Source organism: Meles meles, chromosome 8 (genome assembly GCF_922984935.1).
Source record: "Meles meles chromosome 8, mMelMel3.1 paternal haplotype, whole genome shotgun sequence".
Taxonomy (NCBI): domain Eukaryota; kingdom Metazoa; phylum Chordata; class Mammalia; order Carnivora; family Mustelidae; genus Meles; species Meles meles.
In genome coordinates, this window is record NC_060073.1 from 53,787,833 (window position 1) to 53,807,337 (window position 19,505).

The window sequence follows — 19,505 nt, forward strand, 5'->3', positions numbered from 1 at the left end:
GCCACAGGCTGCTGACCCCCGGAAAGGGCAATACTTTCCCATTTAAAACAAATCACCTGGGTTGGAGGGTGTTCTTGTAAAAATGCAGATTCTGACCCTGAAGGTTGAGAATGGGACCTGAAACTGTGCATTGCTAACAAGCTCCCGGGTGATGCTTATATCTGAAGATCTCGTATTTGTATAGTCAAAGGTTAGGAAACCAGGTTTAGAAGTTTCTTAAAGCACAGGGTATTGAAGTTTGCCTGGAAGTTTGAATCCTCTGGAGCTCTCCTCCCTCCCTCGCTTTCTCCCTCCCTCCCAGGGGTGCCTGAAAGGGCAGAAGTTTCCTGGTGGATGCAGGGTGGGTGGGCGTCTACATGCTCAGACCCCACATTATGCTAACCTGGCAACATCAGCCACCATGTCCCCTGGACCTGAAGCAGGAAATTTAGTGGGGAAGGGTTTATTTGCTCTTTTACCAGTGTTTGCACATTCTTGGTCATTTCTAAACATTGGTTCTTAGGGACTGAAATCATATCCTCAAGTCAGGTCTGAAAGGAGCCAGACCTCTAGAATTTAGGAGGGTACAGTTTACTGGCGGGGGGTGGATGGGGGTGGGAGAGGCGGCGTGCGCAAACATCCAGAAAAGTGAGAACTGCAGAGTTTATAGTAGCTGCAGGGTCCCCACTCCAGGCTGCTATGCCAGGAAAAATGTATTTAAAAAAAATCCAAGGTACAGGTTTCCTCTAGGGCAGGGCCTGGCAGCTAAGGGCCAGGAAATGCCTTCTGGAATGGAAGGAGCCATCCTAATAGCGCCCCAGCAAAAGGCACTGGAATGAAGGAGTTTGGAGAGGTCTTCTCTGCCTTGACAATGAAGATCAGGTCTCTGCTCCCAGCAGCAGCCCTCAGCCCTCCCATTTCCTCTCCCCCAGCACAAACAGTAGCGACCTCTCAGGCTTGCCCTTTCTCCAGTGGGTTCCGAGGAAAATGGGAAAGAACTCTCCCAACTGAGCCAGGTACGCTGTCCAGCAGCTTCATTAATGAGGGGAGCTTAGGTCATCTTTCTAACTGAAACAAACAAAGCTATTTTTCTTACATAAAGCCTGCACCTTCTTCCTTGGGATTTGGACTTTCTAGCATTTATCCCTGACTGCCACCTAGCGGTTTCATCCAGTACCGCACAGGAACAAAGAACCGGACTAGCACCCCAGCCCTGCTCAGGGAAGGAGTACCTGGGGAGCAAAGCACAAGTGGGGGAAAAAAAGAAGAAGAAGAGGAAGAAAAGTGGTGGATGGTGCCCATACCTAGGACTTTCAGCTCTTACTCAAGGGAAAGGCAAGAAATTCACACTGCAAACTGGCTCACATAAGCTCTATTTTTCCCCCCTTAAAATGTAAGCACCAAATTTCCCCTTCTCTCAAGATCCATAGGAAGGGATATGTGTGTGGCTTAGTCCATTAATGGTCTGCCTCTGGTTCAAGTCATGATCCCAGGGTCTGGGACTGAGTCCCGCACTGGCTCCCTGCTCAGCAGGAGTCTTGTTCTCCCTCTGGCAGCCACTAACTTTTCCAAATGAGTACGTCCAATGTGCATATACCCTGATCCATCTATTGTTCAAGGCCCCAAGTGGGGAACAAAGATACAGAGAGAAATCATACATGGCAGAAGAGAAACAAGCTCACAGTTCGTAACTCACAGAACAGCTTTTTCTCCCTACCTTTTCTTGTAACTCCTCTGGCTTTTCAATATGGTAAACAGATTTGCTTCTTTGGCCAGAATGAAAGATTGCAAGCTGAATCTGGGAAGACTGGCAGGGGCCTCTGTTTCAGGAGCCTGGAGCTGAGGAACCAGCCATCTGTGACAAGGTACTGGATCAACGAGGGGGTGGCCCTCCTGGGCCTAGGCCACTTTGTTTCATGAAAGACTAGTGAAGAAGGGAACCTCAGGCTCCTGAAGCTACAGCAGGGGGTCAGAGGTGAGTACACAGGCTACAGAGGATGTCACTCCCCACTCCATTTCAGCGGTCCTGAGAGGTTAGCCTCTGCCAAGCCCAGACCATGGGGCAGCTGCACCCAGAGAGGCTCCCTAACCTGTCTCTACTCTGGAAAGCTAAAGGCCTTGGCTGGGGGAAGGCCATGGCTGGTGCTGACCACAAAGCCAGGACCAGAATACCTGGTCAGATCTTGTCAAAGCAGCGGTCACTTCCAGTAGGGAGACGGGGTCCCAGAGAAGGGAAGAGGCCCATCCAAAGTCACATGCAAGTAGCAGACCACTGGTCTCTTAACTCATCCCTACCTCCCATTCTGCCTCACCGTGCTTTGGTGCTACGCAAGCACCCTGTCCAGGATACCTGCACTCTTGTGGAGGAGAGCCAGGGCTCCTGTTCGGAGGCCAAGCCACTCTGGGAACCCAGCTTGCAGAGAGGAGCCTGGCATATGGTCCTGCTGCGGGTTCCCTGCCCACCTCTTCCCCTCACCCCAGAGCCTGGGTTGCCCTGACTTGCCCTCACTCTGCTGCTACTGGGTTTGCCAGCCTTTCCTTGGACTTCATCCTGAGCCCCTGAAGCCTTAGGTCTTTAAGCAGGATTCACCTGACCCACACCAAAGCCACTGAACAGCCATCTAGACCTAGCACTTTGTAGGAGGAGAGGAGGCATCTATACTGAAAGGTTACAGAAGCCCCTGAGTTGCTCCATCTGGAGATGCTGCTGGCTCTGATCGCTCTTGCACATCACCCAACGACCCAGGTGTCACCAGCCTGCTGCTACCTGGCTGTCCCCAGCCCTGCCGAGCCCACTGGAAGCTGGAACACTAGTCTGTCTCTGAGCTCTACCCCCAGCCCAGACCCGGTTCTCCAACCAGCCTCCATCCAGCCAAGCAAGCAGGCGTGGAGGAACATGACACCCCTTCCGGGCTCTGGAAAAGCCCCACTCAAGGTCCAGCTGGATTTGGGGATGTGGCCAGAATGACCAGCATCTCCCTGCTTGTGCTATAGTCAGGGCCACGGATGAGCATCCCTAGCTTCTCTGGCCTTCAGGACCATCTGGTGGGACTCTTGACCAGGAATGGCCACGCTCTCCTTGAGGGCATCGTCTGCACTCCACCACAGGCTGTGGAGGTGGCCGCAGGGACGTGAGCTCAGCTCAGCGCCCACCACAGCAGAGAGGCTTCAGCCTCGCAGCCACGGCCTCAGCCTCACCCTCTCTAGTACTGACCCTGAGGGGGGTCCGGTCTACCCAAGTCGCAGGACAACTCTTTCCTCTCCTGAGCTCACACAGGAGAGCCCCACAGAGGCTTCTCTGACGGTCAGGCCGCATGGCTCACCCTGGACCCCGGGACGCTCTCCCTACAGAAGAACCTTATCAGAAGCTCCCAGCCACTTTATCAATTCCCTGTGACAGGCCAAACAGATACCACTTCCACGACAAGGGACTGGGCACTTGGTTCCTTTCCTCATTGAAGCCCAGAGGGAGTCCCCAGCCTAGAGAACCACACACACACCATTCTGGGCCTGGAGCTCACTTTTCCTCATCCTACTGCCTGCTAAGGAAGGGAAGACCCTATTTTAGGCCCCAAATTTCTGGAGACTCACTCACAACCTAGCACCACTGAATCCTGGGCAGTCTGCTGCACTGGGTCTTTAGCAGCCTGGCCTGTTGCTAACTATCCCCAGGCAGAGTCTTCGCTGATGCCTCCTGTCCTCTGTCCAGCCTGCCAGCCCCTGGCAGAGGGAAAGCCAGCCCCACTGTAGGGAGACAAGCTGTCTGGGATAAACTAGGACGGGGAGCTCCTCCTCGACCTGAGAGACAGAGGCAGGGCCCAGACTCATCTGTTGTTTGTTCCTATTCGAAACACCAACCACTCCCCCGCAGCCACCTCTACCTCCGCAGCACCCATTCTCCTCCTATACCCCGGATGCTGACATCAGTGTCTGAGGACCCACAGCACGAAGACAGCGTCTTCTACCACACGCACCCAACGGCAGCTAATCCACAGCTGTGTGTAAATGCAGGGTCTTTCATTTCTACTTCTTTTGCACCTAACAGCTGTTTGTAGGCCTGGAGGACTTAACTCAAAAATTAAGAGGCGGTCAATTAGATCCTCTCCTTCAGGAATATAAGTCACACACACACACACACACACACGGAATAAACACTGGAGAGAAAACATGAAAAGAATTTGTCAACCAGAAGACTAAAATCAAGTCTAAAGGCCATGTGGCAGTTGCTCAGGACTGTGTTCCCAGGAGCCGTTCATGCCCCCTCCCTCCCGTCATGGCTGCTTCTGGACAAAGTGCCAATACTTGTTTCCCGGCCTCCCTTGCAGCTAGGGTTTGCACAAGTGAACAAATCTGGATCTGGGGCGCATATTGGAAGTCAGCTGCAGGGCTTCTGAGAAAAAGTTTCCTTTCTAATTGGGAAAAAAACACAGGACAAGACATGCCCTACTTCTGGACACGCTGCCTAGGGCTGCAGTCACCATCTTGCAGTTGTTAAGCAATACCCCTGTGGAAACACCAACCCCCAAGGATGATGTGGCAGAACGACGGGAAGAGCCATCCCATGATGATCTTGAGGTCATCCCAGAGCCACTGATCTGACCCTGGGACCGCCCACCTTCTGGGTATCTTGTTAGTGACAAAAAAACCTTTTTACAGGCTATGCCCCTTCCCTGGAGAAAAAACACCAACTGACAGAGAGATCACGAGGCAGAGCTGGACCACACCAGAACAACAGAGGACAAGCAGTAATGGGGGGGGGGGGGATATGGCAAAGCCAACTGAACAAAGAGGAGTAGAGCACAAACATTCAAGGGACGCACAGGTATGAACCCTGCCCACCTGAGCCTTCCAGCTGCCTTATTAGTTTCTATTCTAAGCCACATGCATTTTTTAAAAAAATAATTTAAGTGAGTCTCTGAGGTATAAAGCAGTGTGTCTCAAACTTTAATGAGACTATGAATCACTGAGAGATGGTTCAGTGGGTAAAGGGACAGGGGGGTGGCAGGTCCCATATTCTGTCCTTTTCTAAAGACACCAAGCAGCAAGCAAACTACCAGGGGATGGCAAGGTTGCTGGTCCACAGACCACAGTTTCAAGTCTTCTAGAAGGACCAATCTAAAACCAGTTAAAAAGTACCGGTGGATCTGTTCACTACTTTGGATTCCATTTCTATATAGATCTGACCTACTATGGAATGTATATGCCCCCAGATTATAAAAGGACTCTAGGGCTGCAAGATCCAATATGCAGACAGGCTGTCTCTGTCCAGAATCAAAACTTCACATCCTGTCCTGGTATCCTGGAATGTTTATATGAACTTTTGACCCACCCTAAAAGTACACCATTCATAGGTTGCTGATGGCCATAATTACTCTAAAAGACACTGAATGCAATAACATTCAGGAAACTCTCTCCAAAGGCAGGCATTCCCCCCAACCACCATACAGAACCTCAAAAGAGATCTACAAATCTTAATATAAGTGGTTTTCTGTAACACGTTTCGAAAAACTAGCAACCATGATGACTGCCTTTGGATCAAAAATATTTAAGAATCTTTTTAGTAAGTTAAAGAAATTAGGTTCATATTTCACACCACACACTAAGAAATGTTGCAGGTGAATTCAAGTTAACCCTAAGATATAAATCAAACCATAAACTTACTGGAGAAGATAAAGGTGAATATCATTTGATCTGAGGTTTAAAAAAAAAAGGCCCTTCTAGGGATAAAAGGAAAACAAGAAACCCAAACAGGAAAGACAGTTAATTACACTCCTTTTCAAGTTTTTGTCTCAAAAAGCACCACAAACAGCATTTAAAAAACAAAGTAAAGAAAATGCCACAAATAATGCAAAGGGCTTTAAAAAGGTCAGTATATATGAAAAGCACTAAAATTCTAACAGGAAGGGGAGAGAAGAGCATAGAATATGAACAGGGTGCGGTAGGGACACCCAAGGTGATCTCTTGCATTGGTGGTTCAGTGGTAGAATTCTCGCCTGCCAAGGTGATCTCTTGAGTGTGTGCAAAGAAAGTATCAGTGTTATTTTTTTTAACCTGACCCTTAAAAAAAATCTCTATTTGGGGCTATGTTTTATAATTTACATATATTAGGTCAATACTGAGTTTATAAATATGAATAAACGGAAATGAATTTTTTTTTCCAGATGGGGTAGAGATCAAATCTTTGGAGACCATACAGAAGAATACTAATTAAAAAAAAAAATGTTTAGCCTCCCACTAGGCAAAGAAAGGCAAAAGTGGTAAAAAGACATTTTCTCCTAAGAAATTAGTAAAGCTCTTTTTCTTTTAATCTTGTGATTGTTGTTGATCAGGATGGACCTCAAACCCTGCCAGTGAAATGATGAGTAAAATCTTCCTGAAAAGTGGTTTGGAAAAAATGTGTCAAAGGCTTAAAGATATTAATACCCGTGGATTACAGTTGCCAGACTTAGCAAACTGCATGGGACAAACTTACTAAGATTTATCCATCATTTATCTAAAATTCTAGTTTAACGGGGTATCCTGTATTTTGTCTGTTAATTCTACTTTAATCCCACCTTTAGGACTCTACCTTATGGAAATATCTAGAGAGAAAGACAAATATTTCTGGACATTCTCTGCAGAAAAGCTATATATTGGTTAAAGATGAAGAAGAACCTAAATGTCAGCATTAGAGAAATGGTGGCAAAAATTCAGGCATGTCCATACAAGGTGGAAGCACATCATCATTGTAAACTACACAGTGAAGGATAAAACCACGATCTGTTTCCAAACTCTGAGCTTTTGCTGGGGAATCCACTTCAATGAATCTCTTGGTTACGTGAGAGGGGTAAGCTGAGAGGGGACATTTAAAACCAGATGCCAAACTTCTCTGCAGCCTGAGGCAAGGATTCAGGAACAGTGGAGGCGGCTCTGGAAGTTTCCAGTGGGCCCCCAGCACATGGTGACAGGCCAGCCCAAGGACAGAGAGAGTCAACAAGTGACGTTAGGAGAATTCTGGCTGATGGATACGGGGAGCAGTGAAACCCAATATCCAACAGTTTGGTCTGAAATTTTTGTTTTCTACATGGAAACATTCCACATATAAGCTCACCGTCCCTTACCTGCCATTCTGAAACCCCCAAAGCTCTGAAGACCGAAAGGTTTTGTTTTGTTTTTAAAGATAATGTTGGTGCCAAACTTACTCGGCAGTCTAACTGGACCTGATAGATTTGTAGTCTTCGTCCCACGTCATGTGGATATTTACACACCTTACTGTAGAAAGGTCAACGCATTCCTGCTCAAGACAGAATATATCCTAGGTATAGATGTATGCTCTCACCTTTCTGAAGTTCAATATGTTCTGGTTCTAAAATGCATCTGGACCCAGGGTTACAGACAGAGGGGCTAAGGACCAGCAATTCTCTTTATGTGTCATCAAGTTTCCTTTAAACACTACAGCCGGAGTCAGTCAGGCTAGCAGAAATGGAGAGAGGGATGGGTGTCCACACCCGGGGGGGACAGTGGGCCTTAGAAAGCTCAGTTGTCCACACAGGTGGGCAAAAGATGATCAGAGCAGACTGGAGAGAGGCCAGGCACAGCCTCGGGGAGCTGAAGTATGGGAACGGCCAGAATTCCTGATGAACTCCAGGGAGGCAGAGATCCCTCTGGCCTGGGACGGGAGAGAGAACGAAAGCCAGCCGCAGGTTGGGAAAAGTGAGCGGAGCAGCAGATGCAGACTTCTGTCTGGTCGTGGCACAAGTCTGAGAGACCACTGACGACGGTCTTCATCTGGGGGTGACACGAGGAGGTTTCAAACCTAGATGGCAAGAGGCCCACCAGAGAGCCATCCTGCGAGCTTCCCAGAGAGCCATCCTGCGAGCTTCCCCATCCTTCCCCAGGCAACGTCCGGCTGTATTCCCTACCGCTGCCTTCACGAAGGACTACAAGCCCTGTGGCTTCCAAGAAGGCAAGCATACAGTCTCACAGTTCTGGAGGTCAGAAGTCCCCAAGGGGTCTTGCTGGGCTCCAGTCGAGCTGCTTCCCTGGTAGGCCTGCTTCCCTGGCTGGGGGCTCAGGGGAGGGCCACCTTGCTAGCCCCCAGCCTCTGGGCTCCTGACTTGCTTCCATCCAGAAAGCCTGACTCCCCTGGGTCCCACACCGAAGCTTCGCCACCTCCTTCCTAAGGATGCCAGTGACTACACTGGACCCACCTGGGCAATCCATGCCCCTTGTTCTCACTATTTAAACTCTGCTGATGAGCAACCCTAATTCCATCGTCAACCTTCCCCTTGACCGTGTACAGTAACACTCACAGGATCCGGCGATTAGCACACAGATATCTTTGGGAGGCCACCACTCTCCCTCCCACAGGGGTGTAGGTATGTTACAGAACATGAGGCAGGCAGCCTGCATACTGAAAATACTGAGTAACACAGGAATGCAATGAAGAATTCCTCAACGTTCAGAGGGAGGCTCAGGTAGAAGACTGTATTGACCAAGGACTCCTGAACAGAGAGCCAGCTAGGACATCTGGCATGTAACCTGTCTCATTGCAAATGACTTTGCCTCTGGACAAGAACATCCCAACCTCCTTGGTTTCCAACGCCACCCTCCACCTCCCAGTTCAGTGCCCATTCCTGCCTTCCCCCACCTGGTGTGTATCTTCCCGTTTGGAATCAGTCTGCAGGGCTCTGGCTTTGGAAGACTGCATTTTGGCTTCCATCCTCAAACTCAGCTCAGGCAATCACATGCTTCCTCAAGCTTCCCAGGTTCCTCCCTCCTGCCCTGGAATGGTTGATCTTAGATACCCCCTCAGCGGGCAAGCTCCTCACCTTTCCCCACTCCCAAATATCGGGAGGCTCCTAGAGCGGACCAGCTAGTCTCCCTGAGGAAGGAGACAGGTCACCAAAGCCATATATTTACAGCTCTGGTTACTCATCTGCCTGGGTCAGAGAGTAGCAGGTGTGCAGCCTTCATCTAGAGAGCAGGAAGGGGCTCAGGAACCCTGTATCCCGCTCCAGGGACAAAGCATGCCAGGGCAAGGAGGTCTGAAGAGCAGGGGTGGCAACGAAGAGCTGGGTGAGGAGAGGAGCTGTTGTAAGAGACAAGGAGCAGGGGGAACAACTGAGGACAGGGACCCCATCTGGGGATCGTAATTTGGCAAGTTGTACTTGTAATCCCACAAGAAAGAACTGTCCTGCTTGCTCTCCTCCAGCTCTGGATGTCCTCCATCCGAGAGAGCGTGACTGGTGCCCACAGGCAGGCCGACCGAGTGTCTTAAGCTGCTGGCCTGCAGGGGAGGCCAAAGACTGGCTGGCCAAAGCCAGATGGGAAGCAAGAAGAGCCTGGAAGGTGCACAGATGAGGTAATAGTCCCCAGGCAGTGTGGCCATTCCGAACGCCCTGGCGTTATGTGGTTAGTATGCTCCCCAGTGGTTTCCCGAACAGGCCACAGTCCCACTCACCAAGCTCTCCTTTATGTAGGCAGCTGTGGGACCCGGAATCTGGCTCAGGAGGGCTTCTCTCTCCTGGGGCTGCTCCAGCATCTCCAGGGCCAGTTTCAAGTCCTCAACGAGATGGAGCACTGGAAAGGGGTTTGTGTGGGAGGCTGGAGAGGCTCGCGCAGGCTCACAGCCACCGTCATTGATATCTGCACCTGTCTGAGTGCCTGGAACAAGAAAGAGGTGGGAACCTGGTAAGAAGGGTGGACACCACGGGCAAGGAACTGGCAAAGGGCAAAGAGAGAGGAGATAGGGGACAAAGATGGACAGGAAGCCCAGAAAACCACTTCCGCCTCAGCAGAACCATTCACACAGCAGATTCGGCAGAAATCATCTTTAATCCTGGAGTGGGCCTGACAGGAAGAGATGGGACCGTGGATGACTTGCCCAGCAAGAGTGAGGCATAGAAGCTAAGAGCCTCAGACAATTGGGTGAACACAGCCAGCCCGGATCAGGAGCCAAAACATGGCTATTAAAACAATGAGCGGCCTTTCTGCTGCCTTTAGATTCCTTACTTTAAGTTAACGCTGTAGGGCCGTCTGCATGGTCCCCTCCCTGGATGTGCATTCCTCTCCTCTCATCCCATAGCAGGTCCTCACTCCGGGCTGGCCCCGTATGGTGTCGCAGAGTGATGCAGTGCCACCTCTGGTGAGCTTCCAGCAGACTGGGATTTTTCTAGATCTTCCCACTTGGGGGATCTCTACATCCCCTTATGGACTCCCACTTGCAGCTGTATGAGTGATCATGTAATCCACATCTCATCCCCGCGTCATGGGCTGTGAAGCTCTGTGGCCAGGGTCCCTGGCCTAGTGGGCGGACTTCCTGGGGTTCTGGCTCCTTGCCCCACCCCCCCACCCCCCAAGATGCTGAAAGGGCATCTGGCTCTGCATGCTTGCTTGGAAGAACAGCTAAGAGAGGGAGACGGCTTGGACTGGGTCAGCTCTAATTTCAAGTGTCCCAAACAAGACTTGTTTTTGCCTTTCTGAACCTCACCATTTAAGCAAACAAACAAAAAGTCTTCTTTACATAAACACAGTGGTCTATTTCTCAGACCAAAACTGGGGTGACACAGTCTGACAAAGGATTTCTGTGCTTCTTTCCGCAATAAAACACACTTCAGAAAATACGGGGTCGGTGGTGGAATTTCTAGGGCACTTGGATTGTTTATGAGGCCAGCAGGAATCAGGGCCCCGCTGGAAAATGCGGGCAATAGGGCCACCACAGCCCCAGTTACACGGCAGGCCTGACGTCTACATCTAGGTCCCTCCACCCTTCTAAGAGCCAGCTTCCTAGTTGCCACGGCAGTCCTCGCAAGGAAAAATCCACACAGAAGGAAACAATTACTATCTGATTGCTGGTTTGCTTTCTGAAAGCATAGGATAGAGGGAACTGTGGGTCACAATCCACAAACAAGTCCGTGGCTCTGGGGAGCTGGGAAACTGCCCGTTACCCACACTCTGGTGTGTGCTCAGCAGTTTCTGGGCCCTGCAAATCAATGGAGAGTTGACTGGGAAGGGCCACAGCCGGCTTCAGGGAAGAAAACGGACCTAAATAGAACAAGACCCCCCCATCCCTGCCGCCACCCCAGTCTCCAAGCAAACGCTGAGTGATCCCTGACCATCCCAGACATGCTCTAACACGCACACCTTCATTCATGGAGTATCAGTCAGGCCAGACCAGGGGTAGGTAGGAAGACTGAGATTTTCATTAACCTTATGCTATGCTGTGGTGTTGGACAAGTCTCTTCCTTTCTCTGGGGCCCTCCCTGCCCTAAAGCCTTGGGATGCTTCCCTACTGTTCAAGGGGTGTGTGTGAGTGTGTATACATGTGTATCTGTGCCTATTTTTTTTCTGCATGTGATATATGTATACATAAAGTACATAATCCCCCCCTTCTTTTGTTTTGCAATTTAACGCAGGCTCACAAAAGGGTCCAGAATGGTGAAACTTCTAGGGCCCAGCATTAGCAAAGGCAAAAATCGCCCAGAAGATTCAATTCCATACTCCACACATTCCCTTTGGATGATTAGTTCCTATGGAAAAATTAAAACCACGGAGGGAACCAAATCAAAACGGAATTACCAGATACAACAAAGAAGAAGATATATGCCCTCATACTTGAGGATAATGGAGCAAGATAAAAGAGACGATAATACAACATACAACACAAAATATAAAAGAGACAAGGTGTTATGCCCCAAACTACTTGTAGGAAAAGAGCAATTCACCTTATACTCAAACCCTAATAAAGTTTCTCTCTGGGGGCACTGTCATTTTATTGAACAACAAGGCACTCTTTGGGGAAGACGGATTAGCACAAAAGGTTTCAATTTTATATGCACATTGAGTTTTACAAACTACAGATGCCTGGGCCCCACATCCGAGGTTCTAATTGGTCTGAGGTGTGACCTGGAAGAATAAAAAGCTCCCAGATGACTTCAGTGTGCAGCCTAAGCTGAAATCACTGCACCAGCAAATCACTACAATAGATACTGAATTTTGATGTTTAGAGGGAGGTCACCTGGGAATTTTTATTTTAAGGATAAAAACATTAAAGCTTAATACAGATTTAGTAATTTTTAGAGGATATAAGACCCCATAAAATGGAAGCATAGGATTTTATTAGAAGCCTTTTAATGATTACTTTCAAAGGCAAGTAAGTAAGTATGCGGTAATAACTAGGGTTATTTATAGATGCTTTGCTTCTCCTCTATTTGAGCTCATAGTGGGATTAAGCGTTTGCCCCTTAAAGTTCTTTAAGGCCACATGACTTCCTTTGGCCAGTAAATATCAAAGTCTTTAAGAACCAATACGTGAGGGGCGCCTGGGTGGCTCAGTGGGTTAAGCCTCTGCCTTCGGCTCAGGTCATGGTCTCAGGGTCCTGGGATCGAGCCCCACATCGGGCTCTCTGCTAAGCGGGGAGCCTGCTTCCCCTCTCTCTCTCTGCCTGCCTCTCTGCCTACTTGTGATCTCTGTCTGTCAAATAAATAAATAAATAAATAAATAAATAAATCTTTAAAAAAAAAAAAAGAACCAATACGTGATTCCCCATATCTCTTCTACCTGCTCTGGCCTCTGGTAATGGTGGAGACCGAATCAGCCCACGTCCAAAAGGGAGGTTGACAGGGACCAGAGCTCCCAGCAGATCTAGGGGGAACTTAGAAGAGGAACAAGAAATAAACTATGCTGTTTCAAGCTAGTGATCTTTCAGGCTGTTATGCTGCAGTAACACATAGTCCTATCTTCCCTTATACAAAGTATCTACGTCATAGGGTCACATATGTGAAAGATAAACTTTTCAAAAATGACCTTTTAGTGGGTTCAAACTTAAGTGAGCATCAACTTAATACAGACGCTATATATGTAAGATGTTGACCACAAATCAAAGACATGCAAAATATAAAGAGAAGGGATCCAAGTATATTAGTAAACAAAGCAAGCAAATTGTGAGAAAGAACAAGAAAATAAAGGAACAGAGAAGAACTATAAAAACAACCACAAAACAAGTAACAAAATGGCAATAAGGCCATACCTAACAATAACTATTTTATAAATGGACTAAACGCTCCAAACAAAAGACATAGGGTGGCAGAATGGATAAAAAACAAGACCCATCTATATGCTGCCTACAGGAGACACATTTCAGACCTATAGACAAAGGCAGACTGAAAGTGAAGGGATACAAAGCATTTCTCATGCAAATGGAAGTGAAAAGAAAGCCTTGGTAGCAATACTCACATCGGAGAAAACACACTTTAAAACAAAGACTATAACAAGAAAAAAAGGACATGATATATTCATAAAGGGAACAATCCAACAAGAAGATGTAACAGTTGTAAATATTTATGCAATCAACATGGAAGCACCCAAATACATAAAGCAGCTAATAACAAACATAAAGGGAGTAACTGAGAGTAATATAATAATAGTAGGGAATTTTAACACCCTACTTACATCAATGGATAAATCTTCCAAGAAGAAAACCAACAAGGAATAGTGGCTTTGAATGACATCTTGGACCAGATGGAGCTAAAACCGATATATTCAGAACAGTCCATCTGAAAACAGCAGGATACACATTCTTTTCAAGTGCATATGGAACATCTTCTAGAATAGATCACATAACAAGTCTCAACAAATTTAAAAGCACTGAAGTAATACCATGCATCTTTTCCAACCACAATACTAGCAAACTAGAAATCAGCCACAAGAAAAAGTCTGAGAAGAACACAAATACATGAGGTTAAGTAACATGCTACTGAACAATGAATGGGTCAAAGAGGAGATTTAAGAAGACGTGGAGACAAATGAAAATGGAAATACAATAGTCCAAAATCTTTCGATACAGCAAAAGCTGTTCAAAGAGGAAAGTTTGTAGCACTACAGGCCTACCTCAAGAAGCAAGAAAAATCTCAAATAAACAATCTACTCTTATACCTAACGGAGTCAGAAAAAGAACAAACAGGAGCCAAACCCAGTTGAAGATAGGAAATAATAAGATTAGAGCAGAAATAAACAACATAGAAACTAAAAAAACAAACAAACAAACAAACAAAAAAACCCAATAGAACAGATCAATGAAAGCAGGAACTGGTTCTTTGAAAACATCGATTATATTAATAAACCTTTAGCCAGATTCATCAAAGAGGGAAACAGAGAGAGAAAGGACTCAAAGGAACAAAATCAGAAATGAAAAGGAGAGTTAAACAACCTACACAATAGAAATGTAAGGACCTATTTAACCAGAGGCTTCCATTAAGGTTAAACAACAACCTTGTTGTTTAACCCTTAAACTATCCCTGCTCCCCTTCCCCCAGGGAACTGACTTAAAAACAAGTCCTGGAAATCAGCCCCAGGTAACAAAGCCCAGATACAAGGGTGGGTCAGGCCAGGTGGAGACACCTGATCAGTTGGGGGTTGCATACTGTCTCCCTAGCTACCAAGGAGTATGGGCCCAGCCCTTTGGGAGCCTTTTGGGCGCCAATTCTAACCAAGGTGTGATAGGCTAGGTCAAATGTCTACTATAGGGTAAACTGTAATTCAATTGGTCACCTAGCATCACTGTGCAGCTTTCTCTGTGTGTTACAATCTCATTGGCCACCTGTGCGTGGCCGGCCGCGCGCACGGCCTTTGCCCTTAAAAGCTAGTCTATGAAACAGAGAAAGGCCGCCCTCTCTGTAAGAGAAAGACCAATATATGATTTCACTCATATGTGGAATTTAAGAAAGAAGAGACAAACCAAAAAAATATTTTGTTGTTGTTGTTGAAGATTTTATTTATTTATTTGATAGAGAGAGAGTACAAGCAAGGGGAGCAGCAGGCAGAGGGAGAAGCAGGCTCCAGGCTGAGCAGGGTGCCAGATGTGGGACTTGATCCCAGGATCCTGGAATCATGACCTGACCTGAAGGCAGATGCTTAACTGACTGGGCCACACAGGCAACCCCCCAAAATAGACTCTTAACCATAGAGAAAAAACCAGTCACTACCAGATGAGGGGGATGGGTAAAACAGGTGATGGGGATTAAGAGTACTTATCATCGTGAGCACCAGGTAATGTACGGAAGTGCTGAATCACTATACTGTACACTTGAAATTAATATAACACTGTATGTGAACTATACTTGAATTAAAATTGTACTAAATGATATCTAATCATTTAGACGGGGGCTCTTGGGCACGAAATGAAATTATCTGATGACAGTATCATATGTGAATTTTAGAAGTGCTGTATTTAAAACAACTTAAGAATAATGTTTTCTAAGACTCTGCCACTTAAAATCTGGTACACATCAGCAGCACTAGCATTAACCGGGAGCTCAGCAGAAATACAGACTCTCAGGTCCTATATTGGCCCTACAAACATGGATCTACATTTTATTAACATCCGCAAATGCTCTGCAACTGCTCTGGAATGCTAAAATTATTCAAAAGGTAGCATTCATCATGATAGAAACAGCATGTTAGAGAGAAACATAATGCTTGAATAAAACTGTTAAAAATGTGCCACCAAGACAAGAAATTCATAAATATATTATTTTATGTAAGTACTTATAAATACACATGAGTCGAAGCCAATCAATCAATATTATGAGTACATATTTATCTATTTGGGAATGCTTGTCTATTCGGACATTTAAGGTAAGTTTTACACAGTTAAAGGGGAAAAGGAAGAAATAGAAACCTTAATGAAAGAATAAGAAAGCATGAGAAAGGAACACAAAAAATTGAAAAAAATCCAAGTGGAAACCAAAACAAAAAATGCAACGCTGTAGTTTCAAGTGAAGTGGACAGATTAAAGAACAGACAAGAGAATTATGGGAGTAGGGGTGGGAGAGAATGTGGAGAATGAAGCAGAGGCAACAAAGACAAAACCGCTATGGACTTCGTTATGACCTTCTCACAGTTGAAAACTTACGTCCTCTCATTTTGAAGACACAGACTGTGTCCCCAAAAGGATACATGTCAAAACACACCCACCCTAGAAACCACATGGTAAAACTCAAGAACACCAAAGATAAAGAGGACACTTAGAAGCAAATAGAGTGAGGCACCTGGGTGCCTCAGTGGGTTAAGCCTCTGCCTTGAGGCCCAGGTCATGATCTCAGGGTCCTGGTATGGGGGTCCCCACATCGGGGGCTCTGCTCAGCAGGGAGCCTGCTTCCCCCTCTCTCTCTCTGCCTACCTATCTGCCTACTTGTGATCTCTGTCTGTCAAATAACTAAATAAAATCTTAAAAAAAAAAAAAGGCAACTAGAGGGACGCCAGATGGCTCAGTCATTTGGGTTTCTGCTTTAGGCTCAGGTCATGACCCCAACTCCTGGGATCGGGTCTTGCATCGGGCTCCTTGACGGGCAGGGAGCCTGCTTCTCTCTCTGCCTCTGCCTGCCACTCGGCCTGCTTGCGCGCTCTCTTTCTCTCTCTCTCTCTCTGACAAATTAAAATAAATAAATAAAATCTTAAAACATAAAAAGCAACTAGAGATAAAAGGCAGATAGTCCAAAGTTACCTTGTCAATAGACTTCTCGTGGGCAATAAATCCCAACAACCACAAAGCATCATTTACAACCTGTAACCTGCACGAGATAAGCTGGAACGCAAGAATAAGTGACAGTGACTCATGTAATTTATTCCTGATGGACTTTTTAAGGATCTCCTTCATGAAGAAGGAAACTGCACCAAGCAAGGTACAGCATGAAAAGAATCGATTATGTCAGAGCAGTTGTTAACATATTTTGTTAAGCAAAATAAACACTGTCAATTAAAAATCATAAGAATTTGGAGGATATGAATCAAGATGATGCTGGAATACGACACAAAAATAAAGTGGACGACAGGGCAGTGGTAGAAATAAAAGTCTTCTAAGAGGCATTAATAATGAGGAAGAATTCCTCTTCTTTAAAAATACTTATCTTTAGCCTTCATGGTCAGGAGACATGTTAAAAATATAAGGATGAGCATCAGATGACTAGAAATAGATATTTAACTTTCTAGCAGAGGTTAAAAACAACAATAGAGGCCAGCAAGACAAAGCCAAAAACAAGTTAAAAAAAAAGTTAAAACAGAGAAATAATCCTTAAAACACCTGTATAGCAGTTATGTATAATAATTATAAATGCATTGGGGTGCCTGCGTGGCTCAGTGGGTTAAGCCTCTACCTTCAGTTCAGGTCGTGATCTCAGGGTCCTAGGATCGAGTCCCGCATCGGGCTCTCTGCTCAGCAGGGAGCCTACTTTCCTCCTCCCCCTCTGCCTGCCTCTCTGCCTACTTGCGATCTCCCTCTCTGTCTGTCAAATAAATAAATAAAATATTAAAAAAATAATTATTATTATTATAATTATAAATGCATTAAGCTCACCTATTTAAACTAACAAATTTGAATAGAAATACATCCAATTCTTTGATGTTATTAAGAGAGACACACAAAAAAATTATGACACTGAACAACTGAAACATAAAGTATTCAAAAAGACTCCATATATTAGAGCATTGGGTCAAACTATTGAAAACAGTCACACACACACACACACACACATGCACACACACAAAATCACTGGATGAAATTAGAAAAACCAAGAAAAAATCATCTGAATGGTCCTATAAAGAATAATTTAAATTGTCATCTGTTGAACCATTTGAACCACAATTTAAATTTTTTTCCAAAGAAAGTGTCATGCCCAATCTTTTTACCAGCTAGTCCTGTCAAATCTTCAAGAACTAATCCTACTCTGTGTTGCGGAAGTGAAGGAAGGGACTGCTCCCAGCATTCTCGGTAAGGAGAACTCACGAGCACAGCCTGTAGATCGGAACAGCACAACTCAGCAGCCCTAAGCGCCACACGGGGAAATCTGGGCCTTTTCACAGATGCACCTGGACACATAAATTCTGAAAACCAAATCTATGGTAATTTAAAAAAAAAAAGTAGCACATTGTGACCATCAAACCTGGGAAATGGCAGATCAAGCATACCTAAATAGGAAATAATAAATACAGCGGTGATGGACCAGGACAACAAAGGACTGAGACCTCTGGCCCTCAAAAGCTAGACAAGGTGCACTGTGTTCAAGCACACGTGAAGCACTTTTGTCCAAACTGGCCACAGATGTATTAGAAGGACTAAAATTAAAAAAGACAAGAAATAACAGGTGTTGGTGAGGATGTGGAGAAAAAGGAACCCTCATACACCGTTGGTGGGAATAAAAATTGTTGTAGTCACTGTGGAAAAACAGTATGGAGTTTCCTCCAAAAACTGGAAACAGAATACCATATGATCCAATAATTCCAGTACAGGGTATTTATCTAAAGAAACAAAACCGCTAATTCAAAAAGACATACGCACCCCTGTGTTTACTGTAAGATTATTTACAATAGTCAAGATATGGAAGCAACCCAAGGGTCCACGGAGAGATGAATGGATAAGGAAAATGTGATATATTAATATGACATGCAGCCATAAAAATGATGAGATCACGCCATTTGTGACAACATGGATGGACCTAGAGGGTATTCTGCTAAGTGAAATAAATCAGACTGAGAAAGATAAATACCATATGATTTCACTCATATGTGGAATCTAAACATACACACAAATGAATAAACAAACAAAGAGCAGAATCAGACCTATAAATACAGAGAACAAACTGATGGCTGCCGGGGGGAGGAAGGTGAGGGTCGGCAAAATGGGTGAAGGGGAGGGGGAGATACAGGCTTCTCTGTTACAGAATAGGCAAGTTACCAGCATACCTAAAGGCACAGCATAAGGAATCTAGTCAATGATGCTGTAACAGAGATGTATGGGGACAGATGGTAGCTACACCCATGGAGAACAAAGCGTTAGGTACAAACTTTTGAATCACTATGTTATACAGGTGAAACTAATGTAACATTGTGTGTCAGCTATTCAAATACATTCAATAATATATTCAAATAAAAAAAAAGGCTGACCATAGACTAGGCCGCACAGGAAGTCTCAATGAGACTCAAGAATCCTATTAGGGGGACCTATTCCTGTCTCCCTATTTCCGCGGAAAGGGAGGGTGGCTGCCACTGTGGCCACATTTGTGGCCTTGCCCTTGCCTCCCCTCACTCAACTTCTCCTCAAAGGAGGAACGCATCTTCTGACAGGAATACTGACGGGGGGGCCTCTCCTCTTCCCAGAGTTGCCCTGAATACAAGCCCTGTCCCCTGGCGAAGCTTTCTCAGACCAGCTCTGCTCCACAAGGTGGAGGTCTGTCATTGGGGATTCAATTCCATTTCCTGTGTAAGTGTGTGTGTAGGATGTCTGGTATTCAAGATCCTGAGGGTGGTCTTCAGGCCAAACTAACTTTCCTAATGGGTAAAACTAAGATAAAGCCACTACTTCTCTTTCCAGCTGACCACTTAGTCTAGTCCTTAATGGTTTAAAACCAAGGAAGGGACTAATGGGATGTTACTTAACGATTACCATGGTAGACGAAATGATGACACCCCAACTCCCTGAAAAACAACCATGTCCTTAACCATGGAATCTATGAATGTGTTACCTCGCACTACAAATGGGACTTTATAGACGC

The 19,505-nt window shown here is 45.8% G+C and overlaps 1 protein-coding gene across 8 annotated transcripts in view; it reads right to left on the minus strand.

The window, feature by feature from the left end:
- Positions 1-19,505, minus strand: part of PPFIBP2 (PPFIA binding protein 2) — a 144,286-nt gene that overhangs the window by 84,350 nt on the left and 40,431 nt on the right. For 5 of the 8 annotated variants that reach the window (XM_046016437.1, XM_046016430.1, XM_046016428.1 and 2 more), the window contains exon 3: positions 9,422-9,624. The exons of 2 other annotated variants lie outside the window; for them this stretch is intronic. In XM_046016437.1, the coding sequence (XP_045872393.1) occupies positions 9,422-9,624 (203 nt within the window). Of the gene's footprint in view, positions 1-9,421; positions 9,625-13,410; positions 13,515-19,505 lie in introns of all 8 variants that reach the window. One more of the 8 variants, XM_046016432.1, reaches the window with a different exon arrangement.